General features: G+C 38.0%; 1 protein-coding gene and 1 long non-coding RNA gene across 2 annotated transcripts in view; one reads left to right on the forward strand and one right to left on the reverse strand.

Moving 5' to 3' along the window:
• The window catches only part of rapgef4a (Rap guanine nucleotide exchange factor 4a), a 189,997-nt gene that overhangs the window by 151,868 nt on the left and 18,314 nt on the right, over nucleotides 1-19,815 (forward strand). Inside the window, 6 exon segments of the mRNA XM_052030204.1 lie at nucleotides 6,310-6,346; nucleotides 6,603-6,681; nucleotides 7,481-7,627; nucleotides 9,314-9,411; nucleotides 14,260-14,385; nucleotides 19,167-19,345. Coding sequence (XP_051886164.1) covers nucleotides 6,310-6,346; nucleotides 6,603-6,681; nucleotides 7,481-7,627; nucleotides 9,314-9,411; nucleotides 14,260-14,385; nucleotides 19,167-19,345 — 666 coding nt within the window.
• LOC127578318 (uncharacterized) lies at nucleotides 1,241-17,436 on the reverse strand. The gene is made up of 3 exons (XR_007957511.1): nucleotides 17,320-17,436; nucleotides 7,516-7,646; nucleotides 1,241-1,644 (listed from the first exon to the last, which is right to left on the reverse strand). It is a non-coding gene; the product is annotated as an uncharacterized LOC127578318 (long non-coding RNA).

A 19,815-nucleotide genomic window follows, 5' to 3' on the forward strand; every position in this document is an offset into this window, starting at 1 on the left:
CCATTTTTTTCTAAGATGAATTCTAAAATCCATAACCATTGCACCTACTGATTTATTCAAGAAATATTGTAGTGTACAGCCTAGGAATAACTGACAATGTTTTCTCATAATAAGAATTTTAAGTGGTTGCATTAATAATTCAAGATGCTCCTTGTGAATATTAACCTGGAGGAAAAGAGACTAGTCCAATTGTCAGAGTTAAATGGAGTTAGCATAGATACGTAGGTACTTGATGGTTGGCATGGACGTGGTTGGCTATTTCTGTGCTGTATTACTCTATTAATCTATCACCCTTTCTGGAAGCAGAACTGGCCACTTGCCTTGGAAGTACTATACTTCAACTATTTTGTTGCAATCCTCCACATTATTAATTATTCCTTCATTAAGTTATCAGCTTCAGTTATCATCTTCAGTTACCAGCTGCCACAAAACAACAACTTTCATGTCATATATCATTGATAATCTGATTCTGATTCAGTCTACCTGTAATTCCTGTGTTCAGATAATCTATGTACAGTATATCATGAACAACAGTAATACAAACCTACAAATTACAAGCAAGACTTGATAGTTTTGCCCCTTGAATCTTCTCCACCATTCAATAGGATCATTGGAAACTCAACCCTGCATTCCAATCTACCTATGGTAAGCTACCATGTCCCTTGTTTATCAAGAACCTACCACAGATACCTGCAGGATGCCACTTCCCACTTGGACAGTTTGCACGTCTTTTTCCAATGCTCAGCCTTTTGTTTTCTATCTTCGTCTTTCTTTCTAACTCCACATGACTTGATAGTTGTTAAGAGGGCAACATTTTCTGAAAGCCCATTTATACTACATTCATGTCCTCAAGGATTAAATAAGGGTGGATAGCCATGATTTTTCTGATGCCTACACAGACTTTATACTATTTTCTCGGTCTCATTGTTTTTGTGACTGATTTATTTTTACCAAAGGTATTTTTTCTATAACTGATTAGCCAACTGGTCTGTCATTTCCTTGATTTAATTTTCTTATCATTTGCAAGTAATAACGATTTAAGATAAGAGATTTAAGATAAGAGATTTATTTATTAGTCACATATACATCAAAATACACAGTGAAATGCAAGTTTTGCTTAGAATGTTCTGGGGGCAGCCCGCAAGTATCACCATGCTTCCGGCGCCAACATAGCATGCCCACAGCTCCTAACCCATATGTCTTCGGAACGTGGGAGGAAACCGGAGCACCTGAAGGAAACCCATGCAGACACGGGGAGAGTGTACAAACTCCTGACAGACAGTGGCCGGAATTGAACCCGGGTCGCTGGTGCTGTGATAGTATCGCACTAACCACTACGCTACCGTGCTGCCCATTTGCTGTTTGCCAGATCTCTAAGACTGTACTCTTTTCTATTGAACTCTTATAAAACGACATTGGAGCTTCCCCATCCGCACCCTAGGAGTATCTGCATCCAGAATGACATATTTCTCAGTGTTGTCCAGTGCTGCTGTGCATCCACCTGCTGGATATTTTGTTCCAGATTTACCTTCACTTCTTGAGTGTTAAGGGACCTCAAGGGTAGTAATCTCTGGATTGATGCCTGTGCCATGTGCAGAATAGGATGATTTGGCAGATTTCCATCCAGAGTTGACTCAGTTTTTTCTATATGGAAAAGGAAGGGAATAGTATGTTTTCTCAATTTATTCATTGATAACTGTTTTTCATCTTTTGAACAACTGTCTAACAAATACAATTTGTCTAGATCACACTTTTTTCGATATTTGCAAATTAGAAATTTTTTAAAAGCTACTATACCCTCTTTTCCGACACCTTACAAAACTGAAATTATGGAAAAAATTTTAGGTCTTAATCCTTATCAGAAGGGCGTGATAGTAATAATCTATGATTTAATTATGAAAATACATCCAGAATCACTGGACAAAATTAAGAATGAATGGGAAAGCGAAATGAAACATGAAAGTGAAGAGACACGGAAGAAAATTCTTCATTTAGTCAATACATCTTCAATGTGTGCCAGACACTCTTTGATACAGTTTAAGGTAGTTCACAGGACCCATATGTCAAAAGATAAGCTAGTCTGTTTTTATCACCATATAAATTCTATATGTGACAGATGGAAATCAAATGTGGCATCTTTGACACACATGTTTTGGTCCTGTCCTCTTTTGGAAAAATGTTGGAAAGACATTTTTAACGTTATCCTTGGTAATCCAAAAATTGCAGTGATAGGGTGAGGTTGTAAATCAATATTCAATACAGTTGAGATAGAGTCTGGCCACTTAGCTGCTTCCACTTACCATATGATTGCCTTTGTTACATTAATGGCCAAACGATCCATTTTGCTTAAATGGAAGGATCCAATACCCCCTACTACTTTTCAATGGTTCTCTCAAACTATATCATGTTTAAACTTGGAAAAAATTAGGAGTGGTACTGGTGATCCTTCGCTTAAATTTGAAGATATTTGGAGTCCATTTATCCAATAGTTTCACATGATATAGATCCCCTTTCAATAACTTTCTAATTTAAAGGAACGGAGTTGATGACATAATATTGCTCTGTTTTTACTGAGAAATTTCAGTCCTGTCTTTTTTTTGCTTTTTTTTTTGTTTGTTCTTTTTTGAAAATTTTCTGTTTGGTTTGATATATTGTTTATGATTTTTCTTATTGATTTGGGGATTTTTTCTTTCTTTTTTTTACATATGCATAAATAAAATAAATCTTTCTTTTATATTATATTAATTTACTAAGAGATCATGGGATCTACAGATTTTTTTTATATTTTATTTTTCTTTATGATTATCTATGCTATGATTGTTTTCCTGATCTTTGTATTATACGTACAAACATTGATGTTATATATTAATCTGTATTAATTTGAAAACTAATAAAAAGATTGAAAAAGAAAGAAGATTTGGCAGATGAACGCGTGGCTGAGAAATTGGTGCAGGATTTCAGATTTATTGATCATTGGGATTTCTTCTGGGGAAGGTACGACCTGTACAAAAGGGACGGGTTACACCTGAACTGGATGGGGACCAATATTGTTGCAAGCAGGTTTGCTAGAACTGTTGGGGAGGGTTTAAGCTAGTTTGGCAGGGGGATGGGAAACAGAGTGATAGGTCAGAGCTTGATTCATTTACCGTACAAGTAGATACAGAGTGTAGAAAGACTGTGAGGAAGGATAGGCAGTTGAAAGGGCAAAATTGCAGTCAGTTGGATGGGCTGAAGTGTGTATACTTTAATGAGAGAAATATCAGGAACAAGGCTGATGAACTTAGAGCATGGGTAAGTACATGGAACCATGACATGGTGGCCATTACAGAGACTTGGCTGTCACAAAGGCAGGAATGGCTGCTGGATATTCCAGGGTTTAGATGTTTTAAAAGGGGCAGGGACAGAGGTAAAAGAGGTGGGGGAGTGGCTTTGCTGATCAGGAACAGTGTCACAGCTGTAGAAAGGGAGGATATCCTGGAGGAATCGTCCACTGAGTCAGTGTGGGTGGGAGTCAGAAACAGGAAGGGACCGATCACTCTACTGGGAGTATTCTACGGACTTCACCCCCCCCCCCCCCCCACCCCCAGTAGCAGCAGAGATGCTGAGGAGCAGATCAGGAGGCAGATTTTGGAGAGGTTCAAAAATAACAGGGTTGTTGTCATGGGTGATTTCAATTTCCCTAATATTGATTGGCACCTCCTTAGTGTAAAGGGGATAGATGGGATGGAGTTTGTTCGGTGTGTACAGGAAGGATTCCTGACACAGTATGTGGACAGGCTGACTAGAGGAGAGGCCGTACTGGACCTGGTACTAGGCAATGAGCCTGATCAGGTTTCAGATCTCTCAGTGGAAGAGCATTTTGGAGATAGTGACCATAACTCCTTGACCTTTACCATAGCCTTGGAGAGGGATAGGAACAGACGATATGGGAAGTACTTAACTGGGGAAGGGGGAATTATGATGCTATTAGGCAGGAACTTGGCAGCGTAAATTAGGAACAGATGTTCTTGGGGAAGTGCACAGCGGAAATGTGGAGGTTGTTTAAGGAATACTTGCATGGGGCTCTGGATGTTTGTCCCATTGAGGCAGGGTAAGGATGGTAGAGTGAAGGAACCGTGATTGACAAGAGATGTAGAATATCTTGTCAAGAGGAAGAAAGAAGCTTACCTGAGGTTTAGAAAGCATGGATCAGACAGGGCTCTGGAGAGTTACAAGGTGGCCAGGAGGGAGCTTAAGAATGGACTTAGGAGAGCTAGAAGGGGGTATGAGAAGTCCTTGGCAAGTAGGATCAAAGAAAACCCCAAGGCTTTCTACACTTCTGTGAAGAATAAGAAGATGACTAGGGTGAGGGTAGGACCAATCAGGGATAAAAGAGGAAACATGTGCCTGGAGTTGGAAGAGGTAGGGGAGGTCCTTAATAAATACTTTGCTTTGGTATTCATCAGAGAGAGAGACCTTGACATTTGTGAGGATGGCGTACAACAAGCTGATACACTAGGGCATGTCGATGTGAGGAAAGAGGATGTGCTGGAACTATTGAAAAATATTAGGATAGATAAGTCACTGGGGCCGGACGGGATATATCCAAGGTTATTACAGGAAGCTAGGGAAGAGATTGTTGCCCCTATGGTGACAATCTTTGCATCCTTACTGGCCACAGGATTAGTGCCAGATGATTGTAGGGTGGCAAATGTTGTTCCTTTGTATAAGAAAGGAAGTGGGGATAACCCTGAGAATTACAGACCAGTGAGTCTTACTACAGTGGTGGGCAAATTACTGGAAAACATTCTTAGAGACAGGACTTATGGGCATTTGGAGAAGCATAGGCTGATTAGGGACAGTCAGCATGGCTTTATGAGGGGCAGGTCATGCCTCATGAGCCTGACTGAATTCTTTGAGGATGTGATAAAGCACATTGATGAAAGTAGGGCAGTGGATGTGGTGTACATGGATTTTAGTAAGGCGCTTGATAAGGTTCCTCATGGAAGGCTTATTCAGAAAGTCAGGAGGCATGGGATCCAGGGAAACTTGGCTGTGTGGATTCAGAATTGGCTCACCCATAGAAGACAGAAGGTGGTGGTAGATGGAGCATATTCTGCCTGGAGGTCGGTGACCAGTGGTATTCTACAGGGATCTGTTCTGAGACCCCTGCTCTTTGTGATTTTTATAAATGGCTTGGATGAGGATGTGGAAGGGCAGGTTAGTAAGTTTGCTGATGATACAAAGGTTGGTGATGTTGTGGATAGTGTAGAAGGTTGCTCTAGATTACAACAGGATATTGATAGAATGCAAAGCTGGGCTGAGAGGTGGCAGATGGAGTTCAACCCAGATAAGTGTGAAGTGATACACTTTGGGAGATCTAATTCGAAGGCAGAATACAAGGTTAATGGCAGGAGTCTTAGCAGTGTGGAGGAATAGAGGGATCTTGGGGTCCACGTCCATAGATTCCTCAAGGTTGCCATGCAGGTCGATAGGGTTGTTAAGAAGGCATATGGAGTGTTGGCCTTCATTAGTCAGGGTATTGAGTTCAAGAGCCGCAAGGTGATGTTGCCGTTCTAGAGAACTCTGGTTGGACCACACTTGGAGTATTGTGTTCAGTTCTGGTCGCCTCATTATAGAAAGGATGTGGAAGCTTTGGAGATGGTGCAGAGGGGATTTACCAGGATGTTGCCTGGATTAGAGAGCATGTGTTATGAGGATAGGTTGAGTGAGCTAGGGCTTTTGGAGAGATGAGAGGTGACTTGATAGAGGTGTACAAGATGATAAGAGGCATAGATTGAGTGGACAGTCAGAGACTTTTTCCCAGTGTGACAATGGCTCACAAGGGGGGACATAATTTTAAGGTGATTGGAGGAAGGTATAAGGCGGATGTCGGGGGTTAGTTTTTTTACACAGAGAGTGGTGGGTGTGTGAAATGCACTGCCTGCAGAAGTTGTGGGGGCAGGTACATTAAGGACATTTAAGAGACTCTTAGAAAGACACATGAATGATAGAAAAATAAGGGGCTATGTGGGAGGGAAGGGTTAGATAGATCTTAGAGCAGGATAAAATGTCGTCACAACATTGTGGGCCAAAGGGCCTGTACTGTGCTGTAATGTTCTATGTACCTAGCCTGCTGTTTGAATTTTTTTTTACTTGGTAGACAAATGTTGGCACAATCATTTGTGCTGTCATTGATTAGCATAAAGATTTGGCGACAAGCATATTAAACTCACGTCATTATAACATTTTTCTTCAATTAATATCTATCTCCCTCTTTGTCCTAATTATACTGTACCAGCTAACAGTGAACTTCTTTCACTTGTATAGCTCTGAAGAAGGAAATGGCAAGACTTCACAGAAAAAGGTACCAATAATATAACATTCTAAATTTTAACCAATTATTGTACTGTATAAAAATATTTTATTAAATATGTATGGATCTGTTGTGTTAATATTAAAAGTAATTTGTTTGAAAGCTTAACTACATTTATTAAAAACTAAATATATACGTGGATATAACTAAATTATCTGATCATCAATCCGTAATGTTGCTTTCTGATTGTCAGGTATTTGAAACTTGATCTCAATGAAAGATAAACCTTTTTTTTGTATGATTACAGCACAAAGTTATTTTACGTCAGTTTAGTTTTGGTGAGGATAGACTTCAAAAGAGACAGCCCATAAGAAGTATGAATGAAAGTAAGTGTCAAATAGACCAATAAAATGCTGAATTCCTTTTTCACACTTGATTGATTTTGTGAAGCATTTGCCAGGATGTGGTGACAGGGATGTTAGAACAGGGCTTTGCTCCTGAATCTGCTGGAGAGAGGCACATGATTCTACTCCTAAAACATTTTAGGCCTTCAGTTGCCTATTTTTATATTTAAGGTCATTGGCAAGAGAGATTTAAAGGTTGCTCATTTAAATCAAGTTCTCGGGACATGGGGTTGAATGTTCAGAACTTGATAGTCTTATCAGATAATCAACCTGTAGAACAAGATTCAGAACAGTGTAGTAAGGAATGACTCCTTACTGCCTTTCAATAAAACACTGGAAGCAAAGTCAGTGGCATATATCACAGATTAACTTTGCAATTGTGTGGACACTTAAACTAAGCAATGGTATGCTTGTTGTCCTGATGTAGTTCATAGAGCCTGCTGATGGATTTGCTCATCAGGAGCTCATCCACAATGGGTTCCCTGATTTGGTCTGCATCACACCTGCAGACTGTGTTATTTAGGAGACTTGGGAAGAGCTGGCCAGTCCAGAAATGGTTCAGAAGGGCCCACTCATATTATGGCAGTTCCATTCCAGGTTGGTGAGCACTGGTCTGTGACATGAACCACCTGTTGGCAGTTGCCAGATGCCAATCTTTCTGCTACTAAGTCTTATCTTTTAATTCCTGGGGTTGCAGACTCAATTAGTTCTGTTTTCAGCTATTTTGTGGACTTTTCCATGTAGTCTCGCAAAGTTGTTAAATCGTACATGTTCTTTCTAGTTCTCTTTAAGGTTTACTGCATTGATCATACTTACATCACAATCCGTGTCCTCGTAGCAGCTTCTGTAAGGGATGTCATCAATGCTGTAACAGACAAGCTCGGATCAGTGGAAGATCCAATTCTTGTGAAAGTGAGCTCAGCTGGAGGTATTATCTTTCATTTGCACTATAAGACAAAGTTTATGAAGTTTATGATTGTATCAATCAAATAATTTAACATTCATTTTAATAACAAATCTCTATTTTTGTTTTAAAAAGACCAAGTTAAAGAGACCACGTGCCACTTGGCCGCATGAATATCTTCTTTATCTTCCCTTCCTCTGGAAAACACTGACAAAAACTTTTTCTTTTCAAGTATAGGTTCATCATTTTTATACAGTCCATCTCTTGCTGTTGTTAGCATGTGAAATTGCTTTCTTTATTTTCAGATGTCTTACAATGTGCTTCCCTTTTCCTTCAATTCATGTTGTCTTCTCCATCTCTCAATAAACCCACAATGCAGATTTAACAGGATTTGCAATGGTTTTTTCACTATTCCTTGAATAATTGATACTCTCTGAAATTTATGTAATGAAAATGTTGTATGGTTCAAATATTTTTATCACTGGTACTTGTATCATATTGTAAAGAAACATTGATATCCGTCTTAGCTGAGATGAACATTGAATGGGGAAAATTTTCTGATATAAAGCTAAATCCAACTAAGTATTTCAAATAGTAGTTGCTAACCTATTGGACTGAGAATTGGGACCCTTTGATGAAAGTGTATATTAATTTGCATCTTGATTGCAAAAGTAAATCAGAATTCCATAAAAATTCTCATTAGCAGTTGAAGTTTCACTGTGTCTTTCTAGACTACAGGGATCCAGATTGTTAGGTTCTGGTGGAGCTGATTTTTATAACTGGGGTCAGCTGAATTCTGTAAATGTTCTATGCAGCAAAATTAAATGGACATAACTTTGATTCATTTGCCTAATCCCATTATCCATTTATTTATTTATTTATTGACTAAAAGATACCATTTGCACTTGCTTGAATGAATGGAAAGTTATTGTTGTAGATTTATTAAAAATGAAGTTGAGTGCTTAAAGGAGTCGGAATAAACCAGTCATTAAACTTATACGGTCAGCCAAACAGCAATTCATTACTGATGTCATTTATTCAGGCTGAATATTGCAAAACTAGGTTATTTTCAAATTGAGTTTTGCATTAAAATATCACTTGTAATAGTGCTGTAATTTTAAATGCAAATTAAGTTTTCACTTCAATTCATATTTGTCTCTTTAAGCTTCTTTCTGGGATCCAGTATTATTTAGACAAGGACAGGTTGGCAGCCTTCATTCAAGGCTTAGTCAATGCCACTCTCAAACTGGAAGGCTAATTCGTTACTGTAAATTATCCCTAGTGTAGGTAAGTGCCAAAATAATTGAAGGGGAACTAATGGGCATGTAAGAGAGAACAAGTTGCTGGGTCCCATGGAAATAAAGAGAGGGGAAAGGGTCTGATGGGATTGCTTTGCTGACAGCTGACATGAACCTGAAGGCCAAATGGTCTCCTTCTGTGTCTTAAGTCAGACAATGAACGAAGAACATTATACTGACTGGATATCTCATCCAGTTAATTTTATTTTATCTTTTCCATTTTCCCAATGGGAGGAATTGTTTGCTCAATTCATTACCTTTTCTTGGTTCGGAAAGGGTGTACTGTTCCCCAGTGTGTGTGAGCACCTGAATCGGTGACATCTCAATATTCTAAAGTGAAACAAGATCGCATTATGGAAAGGGAAGGCTAATATCATTGAGGTTAACTTTAATTGTTCCTCATTTATTTCAGAAAAAATGGTGTTGAATCCAAATGATGTTTCAGTTTTTACAACAACAAATGTAAATGGGCGCTTGTTTGTTTGTCCAAGGGAACAATTTGACTCTCTGGTATGTATCTTCTTAACATGGTTTGCATTTTTATCACACTGTGTACAAGCTCTTTTATTGCCTGTTGTAGCACTTTTCTTTCAAAATATGGAAGTATGCCTTGGCTTTTTAAAATATATACATTATGACTAGCCATTAATCAACCAGATACACATTTGCCTTTGCAACTGACAATCCAAACTGATAAACCTTTCAATTACTTATCTTAATTTAAACATTTGCAAGTTTAAATAAATCAGTAAAACTAGACTTTGCTGTTACTTTGCTCTCTAATGTCAAACAAATGATATTGCTGCTGAGAATTTAGTCAGACAGGGTACTTGTTTAACCTTTTCTTACTAGGATTTCAGTGCAGATTGCAGATTGTTTGTTAACTTGCTGTCAGCTAATGATATTGGGTGATAAGTAACAATGTTATCTGAGATCCCTCTGCTACATATTCTGAACCCCTGGAGTCTCCATTGCAGAGGTGATTGGAGCTTTTAAAATACTGGATTGATAACTTTGAAGGCCGAAGAGTTGATCTCCTTCTGGTTCATTGGTCAGCACTGTTTTTCCAAATTTGAAATGAGGTAGCAATTTGCTAACTGCCATGAGAAAACAACAAATACAAAAGAAAAAGGCAGGAGAAAGATCACACGCTGAACATAAAATCAATACTTGTTAGATACATCAATACATGGGAGAACTGTGAAAAGTTGTTTGGGGAAAAGGAGGAAAGCTGCTGGGGAGAAGACGACCTGCAGCAAAAGTGATTTTCTTTCTCTTTTACAAAGGAACAGTAATGGGCTGGACCAGGCCTGGTATTCATCCTCTCCTCCCCACACAATTCTCACAGTCATACTAACCCTTTGCAGACTTGTAGGTCAAATTGAGCTCTGGACCTCTCTATCTGAAGCTCAAGTTTGCCCCACGAAGTTGCAAAAGTATTCAAGATTGTGCCCTCTAGTCCAAATTGCTTCTCTTTCTTCCTACCAAAATGTAACACTCCACATTTGTGTAAGCATTCAATTTCATCTGCCATTTATCCTCCCTTTCCATCAGCTTCTCCATTTCTCCTTGAAATCTATTACTATCCTCCTCACAGTTCACTACACACCCAAGTTTTGTGTCATCAGCAATTTGGAAGATGTGCTTGTAAATGTATATTAAGAAAAGTGGTGTCCTAGAACTGACCCTCATGGAACACTAAACATATCCAACCAGTCTTACTGTTTCCTGTTACTTTGCTAATTTTCTATCCATGCTGCTACGGCACCTTTTACTCCATGGTCTCCATCTTTGGTTGCCTTATGTGACACCTAATCGACTGCCTTTTGGAAGTTCATACTGTCAGAGGCCTTTTTCAACTATTTCCATGTATCTGTGATAATCAGGCATTTCAAAACTGTAGAAATAGATTTAAATTTTAAAAACTTTAAAACTGAGTAAAAGATTAAATGTATTTTAAAATGTATTTAACTGAAATTAATTAAATAACTAATATTAATTAAAAGAAATGCTACTTTTGTTTACCTCTTCTGTCCAAGTTGGCAACCCAATACTTCAGATGCCAACTATGGCTATTGTAACTGAGTCCAGCAGTGGAGCAAGAGATCAGATGTACCAAAATCTGATCTCCACATTCCTCACTTACAAAACCTGCTGATGTGTGTTGCTTTCAGCTCGTGGTTCTCTATGGAAGTGCTGGTTGAAAAAGACTTCATAGAATCATCCAGAACAGAAAAGGCCCTTTGGCCCACAGAGTCCTACACTAATCCCATTTTACTGATTCTTGATTCCCTTGGCACCCAAAGGTCTTCCAACTGAGCCTCGAATATACGCGACAATTGAGCACCCACAGCAGAGAATTCAAAAGAAATTATTTGAGCCAAAGAATTTTTTCTTTATTTCAGTCCTAAGTGGTTGACTCTAAACCTGAGACTAAATTCCCTAGGTCTCAATTGCATAGACAGAGGAAGCAATTCTCCAGAGTACTGAGGTTCTTGCCCCTCCATCCATCCAAACCAATAGAGTTTGATTTGAAAATGGTAATAACACCTCCCAAGGAAGGCTCAGTCTTATGAATCTAAATAATGCAATTGGAAATGATAATGAGGTCTCTAAGTCTGAGCAATCTATTACATCCTTGTAACCTACTGCTTTGGCTGATTCTGACTCTCCTTTTTACTGGATCTCAATTCCGAAAACACTGGGAATAAATTTGCACTTGATCAAAGAGCAAATAAAATTAAGCAGTGTGTGCCAAAAGCAAAACACTGCAGATAATGGTAATCAGAAAAAAAAACAGGTGCTGTAAATATACCATAGGTCAGGCAGCATTCATGAAGAAAGAAACAGAGTTAATGTTTCACGTTGATGACCTCTCATTAGAACGCAGAACACAACTTGCTCAAATAGGAGTTAGCTGAATGTGGAGTTATGAACACAAGTGCAAAGGATACATTGTCAAGGTGGAAACTAATTTGAAGAAAGTGGATGGGCTTAAAAATAAAATGGTACTAGTAGAAAATTAATTTGGGTGATTTGGGAGGTGATCTCTGCTTTGTGGCTTCAGAATCCCTGAAATGGAAGTCAAGCAGCTACTTGGATGCTCATGTGCATCATGGGTTTCTAAATCGCTCAATTTAATTATGCAAGGTAGCAACAGAAAAGAGGGAGTTAAGAATCTGAAGTAGTAATTTGCAGCTTTTTTCCAGGCATGCTGATTTTTTTGACACATTGAGGAAATGAAGAGAATTCTTCAAGATAGCAACAGTTGGTCTGGCTCACAGTTTATCTGGTGGTCAAGAATTGATGTGGGGGATGTTGGAACAACTTGTATGATGGTGGAAGAGAGCTTTCTATATCTGAATGTTGGGTGGTGGGGGGAATTGATTTTGCTGGGAAATCTGGAAAGGAGATGGTGTCCCATTATATTAGTGGGAAAAATCAGTACACATTGTGCCGACTTGTCCATTGGCGCAGAACGTTCCAATGAAGCAGCAAACAGCTTATAAAGAACATGCACTGATGTTGCTCTCAGTTCTAAACATGTTAGACCCAATATTTAGACATCAATCTACTTGAATATGTATATCAGGGCCCTGGCATCTCTAACTTCTGTTGAAAATTCATTCTCTTCAAGGATTTTTTTTTAATGATTATCCCCAAAAATACTCTTTTTAATTTGTAAACCCTTTCCTGAGGAATTGGGAAGAGCAGGAATTCACCTTCCCGGCATAGGCATACACAAGGGTGTGGAGGCACCTCAATAATTAGCTTAAAAATTGTGTGATTTTTAAGGTTGTAAATGTAAGTGCAGGGGTACCCTCCAGCTGCAGTCCCCAACCCCATCAATGACACTAAATGTGCACACACCTCTCCAAAAGCAGTCACATTTAAGTTCCTGCACACTGTCCTGATTAATCTCCCATACTCTGGTAAGTTGCTGCTGATCAAAAAGAAAAATGTAGAATCACAGCCAGTTGACTCGACCCATAGTTACTCTTCAGCTGGCCCTGTGGACAACAAGCAACTTTTGTGACAGGCTTCCTGCTACCTTGCAGCCCCCTTTTCATGCACACGGATAGCAAGTAATTGAAATGAATTTGTTGCTTTGTCCCTTTTCCAGTGGTTCTTGTAAAATTCCTGGATAATGTTGCAGGGATGGAGATTTGGCTTTGTGGGCCAAAACCTTTCATCTATTACTCTCATTTGATCACCCAGGAAAGTACACGTGTCATGAGTGCAAAGAAGGGAAAATTCGCTCTTGCTGTTTAATAAATTCTAAAGCAGTAATGGAGGTGATATTTGTCAGTCATTCAACAAAAACTGCTGAGGAAATAAAAATGATAATCTGTCAGCTAGCTCAGGATCACCAGCAGGATATATGACTCAAAGCTTTCAGGTGCAAAAGTGGAGAGCTAAATGGATGCTGAAGGTAATCCCAACTCCTGACTGAATTCTTCCTGGAGACACAAGATACTGTGGATGCTGGAAACTGAAGCAAAGAATGAGCTGCTGAAGGGAACATCTGTGGAGAGAAATAGACAGTCAACATTTCAAGTAGATACCCCTCTTCTGGACTGAAAGAATAAGAGGGGAAATAGCCAGTATAAAGAGAGGAGGGAGAGGGGTGGGGTAAGAGCTTGACAAATAGGTGGATCCAGGTGAGGAGGAGTTGATTGCCAGATGGAGTCACGTGGGGAAGGGAAGGGTGGGGATAGCAATGGAGGCCGGAGGGTGATAGGTGGAGACAACCAAGGGCTGAAAATTGTGGAATGATAAGAAAGGAAGGTGAAGGGTGGAACCAAATAAGGGAGGGAAGGTGGGCAGATGGGAGTGGGGGTGGTGGGAGCCCTCTGGTTAGCTCATCCAAAACTCTACTGCCACATGCTATCCTACACTGTGAGAATCTACTGCAAAATTCTGCACTTATTTGTCGTATATCAGTACCCAGTTCTTCTGAAGGCTCAATACAATGATAGGGAATACTACGATTCTTCAACTCTGACTCCTTGCATATCACTTTGACCATTTGTAGCCATTCCTCAGCTCTCTAGGCCCAAGGCTCCGTACTTTCTTTCCCAAAATTCTCCACCATTCTCTTCCTTAGTAAGACCCTCCTTAAAACCCACAAACTTGTTCAAGCTATGGTCATATCTCCTAATATCTCACTTTTAGCTTGAGTAATTTTATCTAATTACCAATCTGTGAGGTACTTTGTGATGATTTATATAATTTATGAATGGAAGTTGGTGCTACTGTGTTTTATCTATCTGTAAATTATTCAGATGAAAATAAATCTGAAATGTAGGTTCCGTTATCCATCTATAGTTAACTTTTATTTGGTTTGAACTTTTCCAGATGCCATTGCCGGATCAGGAGGGTCCATCTATTGGAACTATGTCAACTTTTGAGTTGATGAGTTCTAAAGATTTAGCCTACCAGATGACAATTTATGACTGGGAGTTATTCAATTGTGTACATGAGGTACAGTATGAGTTTCAGTGTAACCATACAAAAACAACTTTGGAAATTATAGTGAATTTTACATGTTCATAAATGATTTTTTTAAAATCAAACCTATTAAACACTTATTCAATTTCAGCAATAGAAATAGGATTAATTTTCTTTGTTTCATTAAAAGGTCCTTATCTTTGAAAGAGCTATCTACTTTATCCCTTATCCCATACTGTATCCTTTTTAAATGGTTCTATTTCAAATAGTTGTCCATTTGCTTTTTAACAACTCATTAAATCTACTGCACGTCGGTGTTTGTGGTAGGATTACCCATGTTGGTTTCCTGCATCAAGAAAAGTTCTCCTGAACTCCTCATTCTTTTAGTATGAAATGAAAAGTAAAAAGTTTGATTTATATTCCCTGGTTACTAATTCATTAGCTGGTAAAAGTAGTTTCTCCTATTAATTTTATTGAAACATCTCAAGACTTTGAACATCATGATTAGATCTCCTCTTACCTTTCTCTGTCCCAGCAAAAAGTGCTACAGTTTTTCTTCTCTTCCCCCCACACTCCCCCCCCCCCCCCACTTACCCATAAAGTCAGTTATGATTCATCAGTCACAATGTTGAGTATAAAAGTCAGGAAGTCATGTTGCAGCTGTATAGTGCTGAATAATCATTTGAAGAATTACTTTAATAATCTTGTAAAAAAAAATGCTAATAATGTTCAAGGTATTTAATTTGAGTTGTATTCATCCTTGCCAAATTGCCTAATGTGGATTGTCGTCTCAGTGTTTCTTTGTAATAGAAGCAGTAATAGCAATGTTCAAGAAGTATTTAGTCAGGCACATGAACAGGCAGGGAATGGAGGGGTACAGATCATGTGCAGGCAGATGGGATTAGTTTAATTTGTCCGCACAGACATCTTGGCCCGAAGGGCCTGTTCCTTTGCTGTACTGTTTTGCATTCTATTAGTTGGTTTGGTTTTATTAGTAGATCACTAACCCTCTACAAGGACTTGAAAGTAAGGGCACTTATTCCAACAAAGCCATGTCAGATAAAACATTAATTCTTTGCTTTTAGAAAGAGAGAACATAAATTACAACCTCAAGACATCTCAAAACTTTACAGCCAATAAATTACTTTAGAAGCATTATCGCTGTTATAACATTAGAAGCAGCAGCTAATCTGTGCTCAGCAAGGTCATGTATCTGTGTGGTAATTAGTTGCTGTTAAGAGTACATTGAGTAATTTAATATAGTCAGGGCACCAGAAAAACACCTCTGTATTTCTTCGAAATGGACCCTTTATCTTCAACTGAGAAAGCAGACAGGGCTTCAACTGAATGACGACATCTCTGCCATAAAAAAATGCACCAGTGGAGATTTTGCCTAAAGTGTGTGCTCAGACCCCTGAAGTGGGATTTGTATCTAGCTTTTTGGCTTGGATGAGAGTTCCACAAATTGTCCCATTGTTGTTACCTTTTTGCTTATGTCAGAATGTTAAATCTTGTGACTCCATATGCTAATCATGCAGTTTCACCAACATGTCCTAATCCCCACCAAAGAAAAGTTGTGCATCAAACACTTTGAATCTCTTAGTTCATCTGCTTATTTTGAGGTTCTATCATTTTGTGTATATTTTCCATTTCATGCTTCTTTGCAAAAGATATGACCTTATGTTTCTCTACAGTGAATTTTGCCATAAATACTTGCAACTGTAAAATATTCAGTTGCTACAACTCATTGTTTCTGCCCATTACCAAGCCTTCTGCACATGTTGCCATTACCTTCCAATACTCAATGATTTAGATTTAAGTGTTTCTAGGTGTTCATTTGCATCTCATGTTAAGATCTTTCAACCATTAGTTTTGTTTCCTCTTTTCAGACTGTAAAGAGATTCTCAGGATATGTTGCAACTTGTAAGCAAGTTGGTTCAAGGAAGTTATGAGTTGGTTGCATTTTTACATTTAAATGTTTCTGCAGCATAGAATCGGTCATTTTATTCCTGCCTTTTGTAGTTCACTGCTCCAGAACCTTTGCAGTAATTAACCTTATAGCTGTGGGAGTTTAGATGCAAGATGATATCTCTCTGGACTTCCTGAATTTGCAGTCTGAAGTTGCAGCCACTCCACTTAAATGCCAATAAACAGGCATTGACCAAGAAAAAAACTGGTGGTGCTGCAAAATAGATGACCTTTTTTTTTAAAAAAAAGATTAAAATGTTGTCACACAATGCAAAGGAACAGTGTTTCACTTCAAAATGGATGTATGTTTAAAACAGAGATTCTTGGTACATTGCCAAGAGCATGAATGCCTCAGTTTCTATTTTTAGATGTACATTCATATTAAAATGAAGAAAGTCTCATGAAAGTGCATATGTTTGTTCAGGAATTACAATTCACTGCAAGGATTTCTTGGTTGCTTAAATTGACTATTTTCGTATTATAACCTCCTTTCATTTTAATGTATAAAATATATTTTTACACCATGTTTAAAAGTGAAACAAAAACCTTGTTAATATCTTTGCTAGTCTAGGTAAATTACATCACGTGCCAGATTTCAGTCAGAAGCAGAATACCGTCGTCAGACTGTAGTTTAGATTATGAACTGCTGAGCATATTCATTAAATGCAAGATAAGACTATTTTCACTGTATTTTAAATCACTTGTACTCCCTCCTCAAATTTAAAAATTAATTAGGATAAGTTGCTAACCTGGTACACTTCAGGGATTTGTAAAGTCCTTCAGATCTCCTTGAAGTCCCCTTTATGTGGGCTGCAGCATTGTGATACCAAAAATAAGTGGTAATTCAAGAGAGAAGGCCCAAGACCTATCTCAGCTTGGGCAAGGACCCATCAATTTCCCTTCATGGGATACACTATGAGATATCTTTTCCACAATAACTAAATTAATTGATTTCATCCCTGTTAGGAACAAGGTGTATCAAATATATATTTTTCACACCTGCATTAGTGCTCCAGCATCCAAAGAATATTTCACATTGGAGACGTTTGCTGAAGGTGCCTCAGACATCAATTAAGTTGACTGACTTGGTTCCTCTTAAGATAAAATGGATTTATCTGAAATACATAGGCAGTTGATGAGATTTAATTGCTGAATAATCATTGAAGAATTGCTTTAATTATTTTGTTTAAAAATGCTAATAATGTTCAAGGTATTCAATTTGAGTTGTATTCATCCTTGCCAAATTGCCTAATGTGGATTGTGGTCTCAGCGTTTCTTTGTAATGCTTCTTTATGCAGGTAGACTGATAGATTATTTAAACTGTAATTGAAGTGACAGATCTCATGGATAATGAAAGAAGTATTCTTATGCCTGAATGTGTGATCAAACTTGTTATGTCACATAAATAACCCAAAATTAACAGCTGCTTACACATGCCTCCCACACATTACTTTATCCAGACTAACGTGTGCTTCCTTATAATTACTAATATAATTGTTTTAATAAATAAAAAGAGTATGATTTTTGGTTTTGTAGTACTTTCAAATTTTTACCTTTCTCTGTCCAAAAATTGATAACTGAAAACAAAATACGAGTAAACTAGCGAATATGTTGTAAGCGTTCTGCAAGTATGTAAAAAGGAAGCGATTAGCAAAAGTAAACAGAACATATTGGAAACACTCAGCAGGTCAAGCAGCATCTGTGGAAAGAGAAACAGGACTAACATTTCAAGTAAAAGACCCTTTGTTCCTTGGTGACTGAGACAGGAAAAATTATTATGGGGAATTAAAAAATGACAAATATATTCCATCTAAGTAGATGGAATATATTTCACAGTAAAAGACAATATACATCATGAATCTGATGAAAGTGAAAACTTAATGTAATTAATATTTTATACAAGGAAAGAGTTGGAGAAATGTCATGAACCAAAAGCTGACAAATCCCTTAGACCTGATGACCTACAATATGGCTTTTTAAAATATGTAGTCACAAAGATAATAAGTACATTTATTCTGATCTTCTAAGAATTCGGATTAATCCCAGCAGATTGAAATACCAGTGTTAAAATTCTGAATCCTCAAAAACAGTCAAAAGAGAAACTGTGGAGCCACAGGTCAGTCAATCTGAGCTCATTGCCAGGAAATAGTTTGAATCTATTAAGGAAGCAGTAAAAGAGCATTTATAAAATCATCAGTTGATTCAGAGAAGTCAATTGTGTTATGAAAGGGAAATCCTATCTGATAAGATCCAGTGGAAGCCTGTGGCTATATTATTTTAAGATTTTCAAAAGGTACTTAATAAGGTTAGAGCCTGTTAAAAAAGATATGTACTCAATGGTTTAGGATAATATGTAAGCATAAGTAGAGGATTGGTTAAAGCATAAAGAGAGTAGGAATAAATTTAAGATTAGCAATCTGTTATTCATGGGTTGGCAAAAGGATTCCTGCTTGGGCCTGAACTACTCACAAGCTATATTTTGACTTGGTTTGAAGGGCCAAGTTCAATGTATCTTGGTCTGCTATGATACAAAATCTGGTGGGAATGTCAGCTGAGGAGACGGATGATGCAATGTGCTCCTGGATGAGTAAGAAAGAAGGTAGTGAATGAAGTAAAATTGGGGAGGATGTGAGCTTATTTCAATTTCAATGAGCTGTTGGTCTTCAGAAGGATTTGGGTGTCAACATTTTGAAATTAGTGGAGCATATTACTGGTTTGCCATGTTCAACAAGTATAGTTAATAACATAGCAATCTGACACTGTATTTCACAACGATACAGCAAGTAGGCTTCAGATTAAAACTACAAAGTGCGCTTGCATAACTACTAATTATCTTTCTCCCCTAGCTGGAATTAATTTATCACATATTTGGAAGGCATAATTTCAAGAAAACAACAGCCAATCTAGATCTGTTTCTGCGACGATTCAATGAAATTCAGTTCTGGGTTGCAACAGAAATCTGCCTATGTTCTCAGCTCAGCAAACGGGTTCAGCTGCTGAAGAAGTTTATCAAGATTGCAGCCCAGTAAGTCTGATTGATAGGATTTGTATATAATAGCAATTTTGTGTAATAATCTACTGCTCTGATTTCCATTATTTTCCAGTTACTTCCCAGTTTAAACTGTGGGATTGAGTGGTGCAAACCCCCACCCATTACAAGGTTTTGCATTGTTCAGCTTGTACTCTGTGCTTCCACACTCTATTGCTCTGTACAAAATTTCAGTGCTGATCTGGAAAGGTATTGATATATTCAAAACCATCCTTATGTACCTCATTGAACTATCATTTTCATAAGTTCTTGCTGTCTGATCTACAGATATTACTGAGCCACACAGACAAACTGTCAATTCCTTTGTCTAGAAAAGACAGATTGATGTTGAAGCAGTGTCCACCCAGGAATTTATTGCTGATGGGGTGGATGAGTGGAAAATGGCAAGCTCTTGGGTGGTGTGTCAAAAAGCATTACTTACATTTTTAATTTTTGCATTTAATATT

The sequence above is a fragment of the Pristis pectinata genome, chromosome 1 (assembly GCF_009764475.1).
Source record: "Pristis pectinata isolate sPriPec2 chromosome 1, sPriPec2.1.pri, whole genome shotgun sequence".
In the NCBI taxonomy this organism is placed as follows: Eukaryota; Metazoa; Chordata; class Chondrichthyes; order Rhinopristiformes; family Pristidae; genus Pristis; species Pristis pectinata.